This window comes from Chroicocephalus ridibundus, chromosome 1 (assembly GCF_963924245.1).
Source record: "Chroicocephalus ridibundus chromosome 1, bChrRid1.1, whole genome shotgun sequence".
NCBI lineage: Eukaryota > Metazoa > Chordata > Aves > Charadriiformes > Laridae > Chroicocephalus > Chroicocephalus ridibundus.
The window spans coordinates 82,581,531-82,597,358 of NC_086284.1; the positions used below are offsets into that span (position 1 = coordinate 82,581,531).

At 38.5% G+C, this 15,828-nt stretch overlaps 1 protein-coding gene across 3 annotated transcripts in view; it reads left to right on the forward strand.

Moving 5' to 3' along the window:
• WWC3 (WWC family member 3) overlaps positions 1-15,828 on the forward strand; it is a 104,576-nt gene that overhangs the window by 42,660 nt on the left and 46,088 nt on the right. For all 3 annotated transcript variants that reach the window (XM_063341409.1, XM_063341417.1, XM_063341425.1), the window contains exons 4-6: positions 2,740-2,816; positions 5,163-5,242; positions 12,359-12,488. In XM_063341409.1, coding sequence (XP_063197479.1) covers positions 2,740-2,816; positions 5,163-5,242; positions 12,359-12,488 — 287 coding nt within the window. The remainder of the gene's footprint in view (positions 1-2,739; positions 2,817-5,162; positions 5,243-12,358; positions 12,489-15,828) is intronic.

The window sequence follows — 15,828 nt, forward strand, 5'->3', positions numbered from 1 at the left end:
CAAAGACAAAACTGAATGTTGCTGGACCAGCCATCTACTTGCACTCTTAAACGTGTAGATTATTTGACCCTCAACATGGGGGGAACCATCAGATTAGGGGAAGCCTTCTGCGGATCCGTGGTTGATTTGTCAACTTTATAAAAAGTTAGGGACAAGGTGTTGTGGTCAAGAGTATTTCTGACCACAAAGTAGGATGTGGAGTTTCATTAGTGCACCTCATTCTTGAATGCCAGCCTCTGATCCTAATGCTGGTGGTGCACGTTGTAGAGCCTTGATTTCCTGCCCTTTTGATTCTCCAGGTGTCTCTACTAGCTTGGAGTAGATGATAGACTTTTTCTGAAATCTGAAGTTGCACTGCTGTCATGACTCTTGGCTGATGCAGCAGGAAAAGGTCAAAACAGTCTAGTTCAAAGAAGTATATCAAATGGATATACCCACCAGCCACGTGGAAATGTAGTGGAGTTTCACTGCGCTGGTGGCTTTTCAGTGGATGCCGTGTATACAGCCATTGTTTAACTGCAGGATTTGCTGGTAAATGCCAAGTACGTGATAAATATGGGAAGCTCTGATAAGCCCTTTCTGAAAATGTTCAAGAAACTTGACCGTGGAGGGGGGGTTTAAAACAGACATCTGTATAGAAGCGTTTAGCTACTGATCCAGTAGTATTTATTAATCCAAGGTAATTAATACGTATGCCAAAATTCTGAATAAAAGATGTTTTGTAGGGTTGAGGTGTCCCAGATGGTCTTGACCAAGTATCCTTTTACTGTTGAACTGGGGTTATCTCATCTTTTTATTTAGTTTTAAATATATGTGTTCTGTGATTTAGTTTGTGAAGTAGTCGAACAGTTGTGACTTGTCTTATTTCTCCCTGTTATATTCAAGTTTCTTAAAAATTAAGAAAGATGAATTTTTTTTTCTTAAGAAAGAAACTTTAAAAAGGAAATTATTGTTTAAAGAGTGTTTACTGTTTAAAGACTTAGAATAGGGTAAAAGATAGTGTCATCAGTATTTTGTCAGAAAATTTGCAATAGTTCTGTGAGGTATTTTGTTGAATTATTTCAGGTGAATATACCTAAAGAAGCTTCTGTTCAAGATGATAATATACTAGAAAAATATAACCTGTTTTTCATATTTCTAAAGCTCTTGGAAAAGCAAATTGCTTGAAACAGCAACAAAGTATGACTGAAAATGATCGAATTGGAGGTTATCTGTAGTGTGAATGCAAATGCTATGTCAATTGACGTTTATGTTACTGAGTCTTCTGATAGTTTTGGTTTTTTCAGGTATATCTGTGGAATTGATAATATCAAATCTTTTAAATAAAACTTCTCACTTGTCTTGAGGTGAAAAAATATTTAATTTTCTACAGATGTGTTAATATATTTTATATTGGTTTAAGGTCATATGCATCTTTTTTGAGAAAACAGGATGGGCTGATTAGTCAGATGATGTATTAAAAAAAAAAAAAAGAATTAAAATCCCTTTGGGGGATTAATCATGCTGTCAACTCAAGGTTCCCCAAGGCTTCTCCACTTGTTTTTCATAATTCGACTCCTCTGTTCCACTCTGGGATGCTTGCTTCTCCATTTATTGTACAGAAATCTTAGGCTCCTGATGCAAGTGCAATTAGCTGGCCAAAGTTGGGTGCTTATGTTGTGAATATTCCTGCCTCCACCACCACTCCTTTCAATCTGTTGTGTTAAAAGACCTAAAACTTCAAAAACGGTTTTCCTCCTCTCTGCTTGTGGGTGCTGCCATTGACTCAGTGTCGTGTGCTTATGAGTTGGGAGGTGGTGTGAGCTCAGCAGTTGTGGGTTGGCAGGGAGGTGCCCATGCAGCAGTTTTGTGACTCAGTTCTGATCAGCACAGTTTTTAAAAAAAAAAAAAAAAAAATCCATAGAAAATCCTGGATTTAGAGAATTAGTCCAGGCATGACTACTCATTTTGGCAAGTTTCTGCACGCTTGACATGACCTTGGCGTTGCAGTATTCTTTCGAGAGTCGAAAGGCTCAGTGCAATGCAGACACAGATATGGGTTTCAAAGCAGCAGCCTTCAGCTCTACAAAAGGATGGCAGGTCTAACAGCACAACACCATCCGCTCGCATACCAGGAATTTTTCAGTGGGCCATTGCTGCTGTGAATGGCTCACTCAATAAATCATGGTTGGTCTTGCCCAGCCTATCCTCTAGGACCTTTACTTCATCTGCCTGGGCTTTAGCTTGTAATGCCACAGCTTGAAATCATTGCCTGGCTCTAGATATGCTTTTTTAAGAGCTCACTTGCCAGAAGTTGATCTGTATGTCGGTTCCCTTCACTGTTGCTTTAGGAGGCAACTTTTCTCTGTAGTTGATTGAATTTTGTTTTGACAATAGGTTTTTTTACTTTAGTCCCTCTCACACTGTTAATTTAACATACCTAGGAAGCAATTAGCAATTGTTAATGTTACACAAATTGCTTGCATCAGTAGATGTCACCATCCTGTCATGGAAGCTAGTTGCGTTTAGGCAATACACAATGCTGCTATATATAATTCTTGGTGTTCAGGACACGAAAATATTTCAGACAGGCCAAAGGTAATTCTTTAGTTGTACTTTAGCACAGAGGTTCATTTTAAAACCTAATGGCATATAACACAAAGAGTGAATGCAGTGGTCTATTAAATAGTACCACATCTTAACTAGTGTATTAAAAAAGAAAAAAATATTAACGTAAAATGCTGTTTTCCATGTGTTTAGCATTCTCTGGATTTTCAACCAATACCAAGTATGATCCATATCAGATTAAAGCAGAAATAGCCAGCCGTCGTGACAGAGTGAGTAATCTTTTTTTCATTCTGTAAAAATATGAATTAAGCATGGGGAAGTGAAGGGGGACTGTGTGTTTTTCTTTCACCTTAGAATGTACACTTGACGTTGCATGCATTTTTGGAAATATAGTAGTAAAATTTACTCTTCTACTCTGACCTATTGTTCTATTAAAAATAAATCTGTGTTTACTGCGTTTCAGTGATTATCAAAGTAATGCTTTTTCCATGTTAAAAGCGTAAATATTTTTGTCATGGATGTCAGAGGCAAACTCAGCCAGGCTTTCAGAAGTTGCATTCTCTGTGCGAACTGTCACAAGTAGTAAATACGCTGCAGCCAAATTCTTTCTTGATTTAAGTGCAGTTCAAAACCACTGTCTTCATATTTTCCCATTTATCCATTTTCGGTGGGGTTCCATGAATGCTACTGAACTCTAGATTTAGCCATTTATATGGAAATTTGTTCACAATTCAGTAGACATGTTGGCGAAATAGAATTTTTTAGGTCTTATGAGGGGAGGAGAGTTCAAACATTCTGACAGTGATAGGCAGTTCTGTAATAAAAATGTTCCATTTTTATATTTATTTTTAAACTAAAACCATGCTTTTGGTACTGTCTTTGCTGAAGGAAGAATAGTTGACTTCTTGAATTTCTCCCACGCTGCTTTAGCAGAGTTGCAGTCTGCATGTTGGTTTCAAGCAAATTGATACAGCAGTCATAAAGAAGTATAAAAAGCAGTTTATAATATTAAGCTCTAGAGCCTATTTCTAAATTGTATGTTTCTTTTTATTAATGAGTAAAGTGGGGTTTAGCATGCCAGGCACTCTGCTCACAAAATAAATAAAAAATACTTATCTTTGCAGGATAGTGTTCCATTTTTGTTGTAGTGACTGCTTTTCACATGAGTGCCTCTGAAAATAAATCCCGTTCACCACCCTTCAAAGGCATTTATTCTATCTGTATAAGTTTACTACATGCTGACTAGTGTTTGCTTGTTTTACATACTCTAAGTGTTAGCATATTCTAAACAAGAAAATAAGCCTTATTTATTTAAAAAATATTTAAAGAAAATAAACCAAGTTTTCACTTAATAAGACTATTTCTTTCTGTTTCTGCACTTTAAAACATAATGATCTCCTAAGTGCATAGGATAACCTGATCAACCGAATGTGTGCATAGGCATTGAGCTGTTTCAGGTAACAGAATAAAATACGCACTATAAAGTGTGTGTACATGATATTAGTGATGCATTTTTTTCATTTGACTTTTGGTGAGTGTTGAAAGTGTTGGTGTAGGAGATTTTTGGGAGCTGGTGCGATGAGTTTTGAGGGAAGGGCAAGAACACGTCGGGAAGGAAGGGTCACGCAGGATGGTGGGACTCTGACAGTCCTGGTTTGCATCCCTGGAACTGCTTTGAAGCCCCTTGCTCCTGAGCTTTTAGTTTTGTCATGTATTGGTGTACATGTGAAAATCAAGAGTGCTCTGGGTAGATTTTAGAAAAGGTACTAAGTTTGATAGCTTGAAAAGAGAGAGCTTTTTTCTTCCATCCCTGCCCCTCTTCGGGCTCTCAGTCCGGTCTTATGTCTCACCACTCCATGCTGAAACACCTCCATTCCCCCGACTCGTCTGTAGTCCTTTGCATCCTTCTCCCCCCATTGCCCTCAGTTATCTGTCAGCTTTGGAGGGCAAGAAGCTATTTCTTTGCGGATCATTCTTGGTGCTGACAGTGCTCTTCTATGTTCTGCCCAACCTACTCAGGTAGCTGTTTTCATAAAACCACAAAAATACGATTTTGGAGACATTGCTGCTTTGTCACTTTTTGATTTATGCTTGTTAGTTGGGTAAAGATAATTGGTGAGGGGATTGAGAGGGCAGGACAATATAAAAATAACTAGAAAATCAGGCTGACGTTTCTGGGTGAGAGGCCGCTTCTTCTGCCAGTGATTTTGTCCCAGATTGAAAAATGAATAGCCTTGAATGTTCAGTCTTTTTTTAAGTTGACTAAAGAGCTGAAGACAGTTGAGAGCTGCTTATTTTCTACAAGGGGAGAAGAAAAATCACGTGGACTGAAACTTGCGAGCTGTTAGCATAAACTATTGGAGATAGAAAACCAATAGAATAGATGAGGAACCTAAATACGTTGAAAGCTGAATGTTGTGCCTGCTATTTGATTGGGTCTTATATTTCAGAAAGTCTTCTGTTATTTTAACACAAATTTTAAAGCAAAAAAAGAAGAGAACTTAGATTATCACTTCTGCTTTTTTTAAATAACTTAAGATTTCGTATTTAAAAAACATTTGTTTTTATTGTGAAAGATTCTGTTACACATTACTACTTTATTTTGTTATATTCAGCTTTCTAGGCTAAAACGAGAATTGGCACAGATGAAGCAGGAGCTGCAATATAAGGAAAAAGGAGTGGAAACTCTGCAAGAGTAAGTTAAGAGTTTGTGGGAGGGTACTTTTTTTTTTCTTTATTCTCGTTGGAATGGATTTCTTAGAAAACTGTTGCCAAAAAAAAAGGTTGAAACCTCTTAATTGCTTTGCCTCAGAGTTTCTGCTATGACGGAGATCTGGGATGAGAACAGTGTGAAATGATGGAAGAAGGGTTAGATGGAATTGATTGGAATGATGATTTCATAGACGCACATGCAAAAACAGTTTTATAGGTCTTGTTCTTTAATTTCTCCTGAAAATGTTGTTGAGGTGGAATTAGATTTTAAAAATACTTTTCAAACATTTTCTGGAGATACCTACCATCTGGGGCACAGCCAGAAGCACCATGCAATGGAGTAGTTTTCCTGTGAAGAGTACCAAGGCTTTCTGGCTGGGCAGAGTACTTCTTCTGGGGGGGAGCCTGTACACCACAACACTGCTTCTGCTTTTACCTGATGGTCGGACCGTCTCTTTCTGCACAGTATAGCTTATTTATGCGTGTGCAATACATCTGATCATCTGTGAGACCTTGGATTTTGTTGTGTGTGTGCAGAATCAGTGCATGTAAATGTGATTTCTTGTCTCCTCCCTGGGAGGAAAGGTAGCTCGGAGCAATTTGCTGCTGCTCCCAAGGCTATTAGGGAGCCCATGCTCCGTTTCCATTACGCTTAGTGGTGGCAAAGGTTGTGGACTGCTGTGGTAGCCCTCTGCCTGCTACTCAGTTGAGGTTTTTCAGCCTGGAGAAAAGAAGGTTCCGGGGAGACCTTATAGCAGCCTTCCAGTAGCTGAAGGGGGCTTACAGGAGGCATGGGGAGGGACTCTTTATCAGGGAATGGAGCGATAGGATGAGGGGTAATGGTTTTAAACTGAAAGAGGGGAAATTTAGATTAGATATCAGGAAGAAATTCTTTCCTGTGAGGGTGGTGAGGCACTGGAACAGGTTGCCCAGGGAAGTTGTGGATGCCCCATCCCTGGAAGTGTTCAAGGCCAGGCTGGATGGGGCTTTGAGCAGCCTGGTCTGGTGGGAGGTGTCCCTGCCCATGGCAGGGGGGTTGGAACTAGGTGATCCAGCCTTCCAACCCACACTATTCTGTGATTCTGTGATTATTCCTGCAGGCCATCAGATGGGAACTGAGTGACTTCCATCTGTGCTCTACTTAGTCATCTACACATGTAGCACATAAGCAGGAAGCCCAGTGGGATAGGGAGAGAGGTTGCCAGGCCATGGAAAAGATGGCAGGTAAACACAGGTTGTCGAGACTTCCGGATCTGCTCAACAAGGCCAGAGGCTAGACCATATGTTGAACAGCTCTTGGATTTGCCTTGGACATGTGGCCGTGCATTTAGAAATCTCAGCCGTTTTTCCAGCATGCATGTGAACGAACTGCTCAACGCAGGCACTTCCTGAAAACATTGGAACACATGTCTAATGAGTTTTGCAGCATAAGTACAGTATCAGTGGAAATATCTTGAAGCTTTGGATTTATTGCATTGGTGCTACAAAGCATGGGTGCATATTTTTGCTTCAGGAATCCTGGCAAAGTTCCAGGGATCCCAGATCCCAGGGATCCCATTAGGTTACTTATTTTCCAGCTTTGATTTTGATTGGTATTACAGTAACAAAATGATATAAAGGGAACTACTCAGATGTTACTTTTAAAGAAGAGGGAGTAGACCATGCCCTTCATACTGGTTATTAGGGGTTTTTTTTAAGCTTACAAGGTTCTTCTGTTTTATAATGCATTTTAAAAGCTTCAGAGAAGAAAACTTGTTCAGCTAATCATTCATTAGCAGATATAATGTAATCATTTTCAGGCATTAATATATTTTTCTTGACTACTCAAAGCATTTACAGGTATTTAGGAGAGTTGTTAATGTATGGTATTAACTGGAAATTAGTAAAATAAAGCACTCAGTATATTGAAACAGTAATATTTCAAGTGTAGTCAATGTTTTAGGATGGTGGCTTAGATCCGTAAGCAGTAACAGAAGTAAAGCAATTTTTTCTTAAGATTCTTAATTGTATTTTCTTTAAGTAAGTAAGAATTGCTTTGCCTTTTACTTTATTTGTTTTCCTTCTCCTGATTATTGGATTATTTTAAGGGTATAGGTTCAATTGTCTTATAAAAGGACTGACCACTTGACTAGGATGATGAAAGTATTTGAAACTCAAGATTGTTTTAATTAATATAATTCATTTGCGATAGTCCAGCAAAGTAGCGCAACTTCTTGAAAAGTAAAGTCTGTCAGTGATTAAGAATGCAAATGTTAGTTTTGGATTTTAGCCCAAGTGAAGTTGCCCATACTCTATGATGGGGATATAGGGGGACATTCAAGAGAAGAACTATTTTAAAGCATATCTGATTAGTCAGTGGTCGCTCTAATCATCTAGTTTAAAAGTTCAAGCATGACAACTCAGTACTTCAGTGCTGCTCGTTGCTGCTGTGTCTACAGTTGCTCTGTCCCATTGGCACACTGTGTGGCATTTATTGTCGCTTGCTGAAGCTGGGGAGAATGTTTTGCCTGTGCGTTATCCAGGATTGCAGTGAATTTGTCAGTGTTTGTGCCTTGCTGAGCTCTGCTTTCTGCAGTGACTTCTTCACTTGTGAACCAGAGGCTTGTGGGTCTTGTTTTCTTTTAAGTATTTTTTAATTGCCTTTCTGGTAAGACATGTGCTTTCTTTTGAGTATTTGCTTCTGGTATGAAGTGAACAGATTTGGAGTGTACTTGCACTGTCTAACAACTGAAGAGAGAAGTTTCTCTAGCCTCCTCGTGTAGTCAGCAGACAAATAATGGCTAAAAGCCTAACTGTGCTCTAGGTTGTCCCTGGGTGATCTCTCCCCTACTCCTTTTGTTGGGAGAAAAGAGTCATTCAAGTTGAGTACCAAAGGTGAAGTATTTTACTTCTTCCACATCTACAAAGTAAGTGTACTGTGTGAAAGGAAACTCATCGGTCCTTCTTTAAAATAAAAAGTCTGGGACCTCCCCCCCTTCCCTTTTTTCCCCTTCCCTTTTTTCCCCTTCCCTTTTTTCCCCTTCCCTTTTTTCCCCTTCCCTTTTTTCCCCTTCCCTTTTTTCCCCTTCCCTTTTTTCCCCTTCCCTTTTTTCCCCTTCCCTTTTTTCCCCTTCCCTTTTTTCCCCTTCCCTTTTTTCCCCTTCCCTTTTTTCCCCTTCCCTTTTTTCCCCTTCCCTTTTTTCCCCTTCCCTTTTTTCCCCTTCCCTTTTTTCCCCTTCCCTTTTTTCCCCTTCCCTTTTTTCCCCTTCCCTTTTTTCCCCTTCCCTTTTTTCCCCTTCCCTTTTTTCCCCTTCCCTTTTTTCCCCTTCCCTTTTTTCCCCTTCCCTTTTTTCCCCTTCCCTTTTTTCCCCTTCCCTTTTTTCCCCTTCCCTTTTTTCCCCTTCCCTTTTTTCCCCTTCCCTTTTTTCCCCTTCCCTTTTTTCCCCTTCCCTTTTTTCCCCTTCCCTTTTTTCCCCTTCCCTTTTTTCCCCTTCCCTTTTTTCCCCTTCCCTTTTTTCCCCTTCCCTTTTTTTTTTTTTTTTTTTAAAAAAAACAAAAACAACAAAGTTTTTTACATTGCAGACATTTCCCCTTTTTGTTTCCTTTTCTAAATTTTTGGTCTGCATAATTTTTTTCCTTCTTGTGCTAGGTCAAATCTTCAAGTTACTGCCAAACTAGAAAGGCATGCATCCTGTTCAGATGTTTTAAAGCCATGTTCTTCGCTTTATTTCAAGTACAAGCCAAGAACAATATTAGGAGCTGTCACACGTTGGGCTTTACATCTGGCTGAATGTTTGCTTTGAAAGTCTGACCAGAATGGCATTATGAGTGGGTATCGGAACCTGCTGTCGTGCGATTCCCTCTGCAACTTCTGCTGGGTATAGCTCTCAGAGAAGAGACAAATTTTGTGAGAGTGGTGAGGTTACTCAGTATTTCCATCATTTTATGTTGGTGTCTGATTCAGATGCCTTTGTTAAATGCAAATCTATTGCATTGACATTTTCCACGTACAGTGTCTGCCTTGGACTGTGTTTTGTTTTCTCTTCTTTTCAATTTTAGTAAAATGGCTTAGCCGTCTTTGAGGAGAATTAAATAAAACAGCAAAACAAACCCACAAAACAACTAGAGAAAAGTGGGGTTTTGTGGGGGAAGAGAGGATTGAAATCTTTTTTTAATAGCTCTACAACTCCAACACAGAATTTAGAACTTTGTAGTGCTGCGGCTTTTTGTTAGGGGGTGTATTTTCTACGGTTTCATCCAAATTTGCCAGTGTCGCGATAAGCCTTTGGACATCACAGTCTGCCCTTGCCCACTGGAGACTTTCTAGAGCTGACGGTTTCAAGCCTGCAAAGATCCCACCCTGCACAATGGTGCTCCTCAGCCTCCACAGGTGCCTCTGCCCCGAGGTGTGGCTGATCCTGTTGCAGTCCAGAGTTGCAGGGTTAAAGATGAGCCTTTCTTGGAATGAATCCCTTCCTCTGACGCGGCAGGCAGCAGGGAATGAGGGCGAGGAGCAGTTCCTCCTCTCCTGTGTTTTCAGTGACCCTTCAGAGCACAGGCAGGAATTTTGGAGGAAGAAGGCGTTTAGCAACAAAGGAAATGAAAACTCAGCCAGTTGGCCGCAAGAGCGGAGGGAACGCTGATAGAATTTGTGAGAGACGGGGAATTGGGACTGACTAAACAATTCATAGCTACAGACTAGTTTAGAGGATATGAGACCTGACAAGAGCTTTAAAATTAGATTTTAACTCAACTACAGACATGTGCTTTGGTGAGGATGGGGGGAGTCTTGCGTCTTTGAAAGCACGTGAAGGAAAAAAGAGGAACATGGAAACTGCCCTATAGGTCTGAAACTATTGCAAGTGTATTAATAATCTGTGTATCCTAGAAACCTCTTCCTCAGAAAATACATACTTTATTCATAGTTTTATGTACTAGTTGAATGTTATTTAGATTCATGCAAAGGTCTAATCTGTATTTGTATCATGCTATTTTCCATTAATAAAATGGAAGATTCCTGTTAAGTTTGTGGCTTTCAAAACTAGAGCTTTGTGAAAGGAGGAAAAAAAAATTAACGGACAATAAATAACAAGTAATTTTGTAAGATACTTAAGTCAGTTTGGGTTGACAGCAATACTGATTTAAGCTCAAATATTTCTGGCAGTAGGAACTTTTCTGATTCTTTCCTTAAACAAGTATCAATTCATAAGTTGGGCTCCAAAGTGACGTCCAGGAACATGAATATGTGGCTAACTGGACAAAAATCTGGTTGAAATTAAATAATTTCCTTTTCCTGAAATGCCATCTTGGACCTGGCAAACAGTATAATAAGCAGTTGTGTAGGAGGCATTTTCAGGTCTAATGTTTGGGTGGAATCTATGTTCTTAACATTAAGGTAACCTTCAGATAAAACCACATTTTACCTTTTTCATGTAACTTTCAGTGAACTGGATTAGTTGTTTTACCATGGTTTTATTTAATCTTTTCAGGATTTTAACTAAAAATTAGTGAAGACTCAAGTAAACATCTTAAAAGGAAAACAAAACTAATCAAACAAAAAAAACAGCTTTAATGCACATGACATTTAAGCCCTTTTTTGTTCTTGAACCAAAAATCATAAAGGCGTATACATTTTTCTTACACAACATGGGGAAAATTATGCTTAAGCAGAAAGCTTGAGGTTCAGAATTATTTTGTGTTGTCTCTAAAAGCAGGAACTGTCAGAAAAACAAACCAAAACTGTAGAAACCCAACCTGCATTTTTTTTCCTAAATACTGTGAGCTGCACAATAAAACCACAGGATTTTCATTCAAGACTTTTGATTTTTCAATTTAATATTTTAATTTTAAAACAAGTCATCTGCTGCAAGTGGAATTTCACTGATTTTGTTTAACCGGCAGAACATGTTGAGTGAGTGTTGTTGACACTCTTAGCTTAATATAATACCTACTTTGAAACTCTTAGTTATTCTAAATATTTTAAATAGAGTTTGAGTATTCTTGCCATATATGTGTAGCATACTCTCTCCTACTACATCTTTTTATAAACTGATGTCCTGTGTAACGACCGACGTATGTTTTATCTTTAATACCATTAACCAGAGACACCTTTTCCTGGAAATGTTCATTCTTAGTGTTGGCTTAGAGAACGTTACACATACCACTTTTTTCTATATACACACTTTCTACGCTAGATTAACAGGAAAATTGAGGTTTTCATATTTTAACAGGAATTTAGCGCAGTTTTCACTAATTGCAGTGGGTAGCCTGTTAAAATCCCATAGCCATTTGTTATAAGTCTGGTCTTGTTCTTTATCTATAAATCAAAGCAAATTAACAAGATGACATTCTGGACTAGGCTGCGGTGTCCTGATCTGTTGTCCTTTACTGTTATGCACTGTTGGAAGAAAAAAGTTGAAATCTCAGACAGTGGATGTCCCACTTAAGATGAGATTTTTTTTTTTTTTTTTTTTATGTCAAGTTGGAAACATTAGTAGTACTTCAGCCTGATGTAGTGAGTAGTGCTCTTGCTTCTTGCTGAGTTTGCATTTGAAATCTTCTTGGATGGTCCCATGTGATGTTCCGTAATGCGGGATGATGATGTCTTCTAGAAAAGATACTCAAAGATGCCCATAATGTCAGAAAACCATTTGCAATACAATTTTAGGGATTAAAAATTTTTAGGGATTAAAAATTGTTAGAAACTTCTAAAGCAAGATCAGATAGAAGTCTTGGAAGAGATGTTACAATGTGTGGTGCTGCATGGAAAATGTGACAGCTAGACTGCTAATATCTTTATCTTTTGAGTTATTGCCTTGTAGGTTAGTTTTAGGTTAACTTTACCTTTGTTATGTGAAATAGCCCACAGACATTGCTGTAGGTAAGATCTGAATTAGGACATTAAAATGAGGAAATTTGTTGGTTCTGCAAAACCTGGGTAGATAGTTGCATTGCTTTGTCTTTAGAGTGTACTTGGCACTGAGTGCTGTGTTAATTCCAAGTAGAGTATAATTTTATTCCTGGAAATTAAGCAGTACATGAATAAACAAGAGGTTATAAAACATCTATGCACTTTATATTTATGTGAAAATTCCTGAATTTGTCTTAATCTTTTCAACAGGATTGACCGTAAGATGTCAAGTGCTCATACAAATTATAGACTGGATGAAGCACAAGCTATAATGAGTGAGCTTCGAACCATAAAGAAAGCTATATGCACAGGTGAAAAAGAAAGGCAGGACCTTATGCAGGTAAAAATATGCTACTGAACCAATAGCTGCTAAAAAGTAGTAACTTACCTCTGTTTTCTTGTTTGTGATTGCATTGGGGCTACCAAGTTTAAATAAGGAAGTGGAGTGGCCTAAACTGATTTTTCTGTTTGATAATTGCCAATAGCAGGCAGCTCAAAAGAGGTAAGTAGTCATGGTCTATACTGTGAACATGAGTTTTCGTACACAGTTCATATTTTTGTCTTAGATAATGTACTGTCCTTATATTTAGATCATCTTTATTGAATATAGCTTTCCATTGCTGCTGACTGTATCAAAAACTACTATGGAGTAATTAGGCTGCATTTATAAAAAAATCTTTAAGTTTTATGGTATTGTTTAATGTCTCTTTGTATCACCAATAATGAAGTAGGACTGAGAATTCATGTGCTAAAATGTTCATCAGTTTGTCTACCGTGGTTTTCCTTTTATAAGCATTTCACAAAACTGGATCTTTATGTCACTATGCTGCAGCTTGGCAGTTCTCCTTTTTTTTGAAGCAAACTCTCCTTTTAAGTACCCATATCAAGACACGTGTTAATTTCAAATGTTCCCACAAAACCCTCAAAGAGTACGATTAGGTACAATGTATACAGAAACCATCGTGCAAGCTTTAAATTATTTTATGAATAAAGAGCATGAGGATCAAGGGGAGATACATGCCTGAGTAGTCATCTAACTTTTGAATGGATTCTTCATCCTGCTCCGAGCTCTCAGTTGCTGTGTCTGCATTGTTAATGTGATGAGAGCTTGATCAAAGAGCCATGAGCCTCTGCCATCACAGGGACATTGGTATAGACTTGCCCAAAAATGCTACAGATATAGGGGGATGACAAGGACAATTTTCTTCAAACTGCTATATGGAAAAAGGCATCTTTGTTACCTAAATTTTCATGACCGTACTAAATTAGTATTGTCATTCAGAGATTTTCTTCCAGTTTTCTCTGCAGTAGCATTTTGCTGTTTTGTTGTGTGGTTTGTTTGTTTGTTTGAATTGTTAAATGATATGGGTAGCGTGCAATCTACGTATAATGAATTTCCATAGTTACACAATTATTCAGGCTCCAAAGCATTAGCCAAAGGTCAGCTGATGGACCACAAATCCTTGTTCAAGTAGACACAACACTTAAGTCACTATGAAAAGTTTCTGCCTTGGCAAGTTTTAATGTATTTGATATTTCGTGTTGGCCAAGTTTTTAAAGTGATTCTCAGTCTTCCACATGCCTGGCTAGCAACAAATGATTAGAAAGGCAGTTCTTCATGGGTGCAGTGACGCACATTTTAGGAAACTAACTTGTAATTTAAAGAGTTGTGTGTGAGATCTTGGAGCAGCTTAACTATTGGCCTTGTTTTTACTCCTCCACTAGATTTCCCCCCCCCCCCTTATATTTTCAGTCCTCAGTGGCACTAAATCCAGCTGAACACATTGAGATGCCTTGAAAATCTAATCTGCTAAACCAACTTTAAATGTACTTGCAGTTTCTTTAAACGCAGCGTTGAGAGAGTTAGAAGTCTAGGATCAAGCTTAGCAGCAAGGATTGGGCAATGCTGGCAGCACCAGAATGTAGAGGTTGCACAAGACAAAAGTGAAAATGAAAAGTGTTGCCATCCTTCTTCACGGGTCTGTGATGTACAGGAAATAACAGTCTAGGAGGTATCATTTTTATAATTAATGACAATCTGTTGTGATAGCATCCAATAATAGAGATGTAGTCCAGGAGAATCTGGAAGATATTTGTTCCACACAGGCCTAGCGTGCGAAACAGTTCTGTGTGTTTCGTTGCAATTGTAATAAGTAAATGTAATGCCATAATTTACATGATCTACAGTTGTAAAAATTGTGTGTAACTGCCAACTTACTGTGTTCAGCAAAAATATCCAGCTTTCTGCCTGATACTTCTTTTAAAATTTTCCCCAAAAACCTTAAGTTATTTTTGTTGTCACCAAACTTTTCTGTGCTTTCCCTTTTTATAATTAGTTGAAGATTATTGTTATGGATTTATCTAGCTTTGTCAAACAAGTGCAAGTCTATTTTAAGTATCTTCCTAATGAGTTCAGAATTTGTTTTCTATTTCCTATCAATTATGAAATTGTTTTGTCCTCAAAAATGCTATGTTTTAAAGCTATTGTTGGTAAGACAAGCTTTCTTATGTAAAAACGTTTTGTTTTGCAAGCTGTTTATAGACGAGTTTGAAGTATTCTGTAAACAGATGAGGATTTATTTCAGAGAAAGGAAATAGACAGTTTCTTACTATTTCTTAATTTAAATCTGGCCAGTGTAAGCAACAGAACTAAACATAGTAGAAGTGACGCAGTCATGTGTAGGTACTTGGAAAATTGTGGCTGTCATAGAAATATGATAATTGGATTGAGTTGTGTGGGAGAGAAGGCTGACAAGGGAAGAAGAGGGCGGTCAGATTTAAACTGGGTGCTGTGGTTACAAATAAAGCCAAATATACAGTGTCACTGCTCAAAAAAAGTGGGTGAACATTTTGTATAAGATGGAGTAATCAAGGTGCGTGGTTAGATTCCTGAAAGCAGCATGTGTCTCTCCCCTCCCATTCCCTTTCATATTTTTGCCTCTATTCCAGTATGTGCATATGCTTTTAAAATGTTGTCCTTTATCTGTAGAAAGCAGTTGAGTTTTTGTGCTGTGGGTTGTTTTTTTTTCTTTTCCTTTCTTTTCTTTACCAGCTAAATAGACTAAATAGGTTAGATAGGAACTGCACTGAAATTGAATGTGGCAGAGAGCTCCCAAATCTGGTAGCAACAGATCAGCGATGAAATGACAGTGCTCATTTCTCTCTTTTTGGGTAAGTCTGGGCTGGTGTGCGTAGAACCCTCACATCCCTACGATAGGCTGATCTGGCAGTTTCTGTGGGATTGCCATAAACAATCCACAAACCCCAGATGAAGGATGGACTCCTCCATATAGCTAAGGAGGAGTCCGATATTACTCCTAGCAGTTTATGTAAATTGTTTCTACCTAAAAGTATGCTAACTCAGGTTGTAAATTTCCATGTTAGGATTGCTGGAGGCTGTGCTTTCACTTATCCAACTAGGACACAAAGCATATATGTTTATCCTAGAGCGTAGTCATCTATGCATGTAGATGTAAGTTAAGGTGATGCTACTTGGTGATTGCCACCTGCCAAATGCTATATAATTTTTGAGTAGTATCCAGGGTTCGGCATCTGTGCCCAGTTAGGAAGCCTGGCCAGCAGCCAAGCATCCCTTCATTACTTAATTGGAGATGCTGGAGGTTGTCAGAAGCACAGCAGGAGCGTGTGAAGTAGCTGAAATATGGGAAGAAGTTTAGATT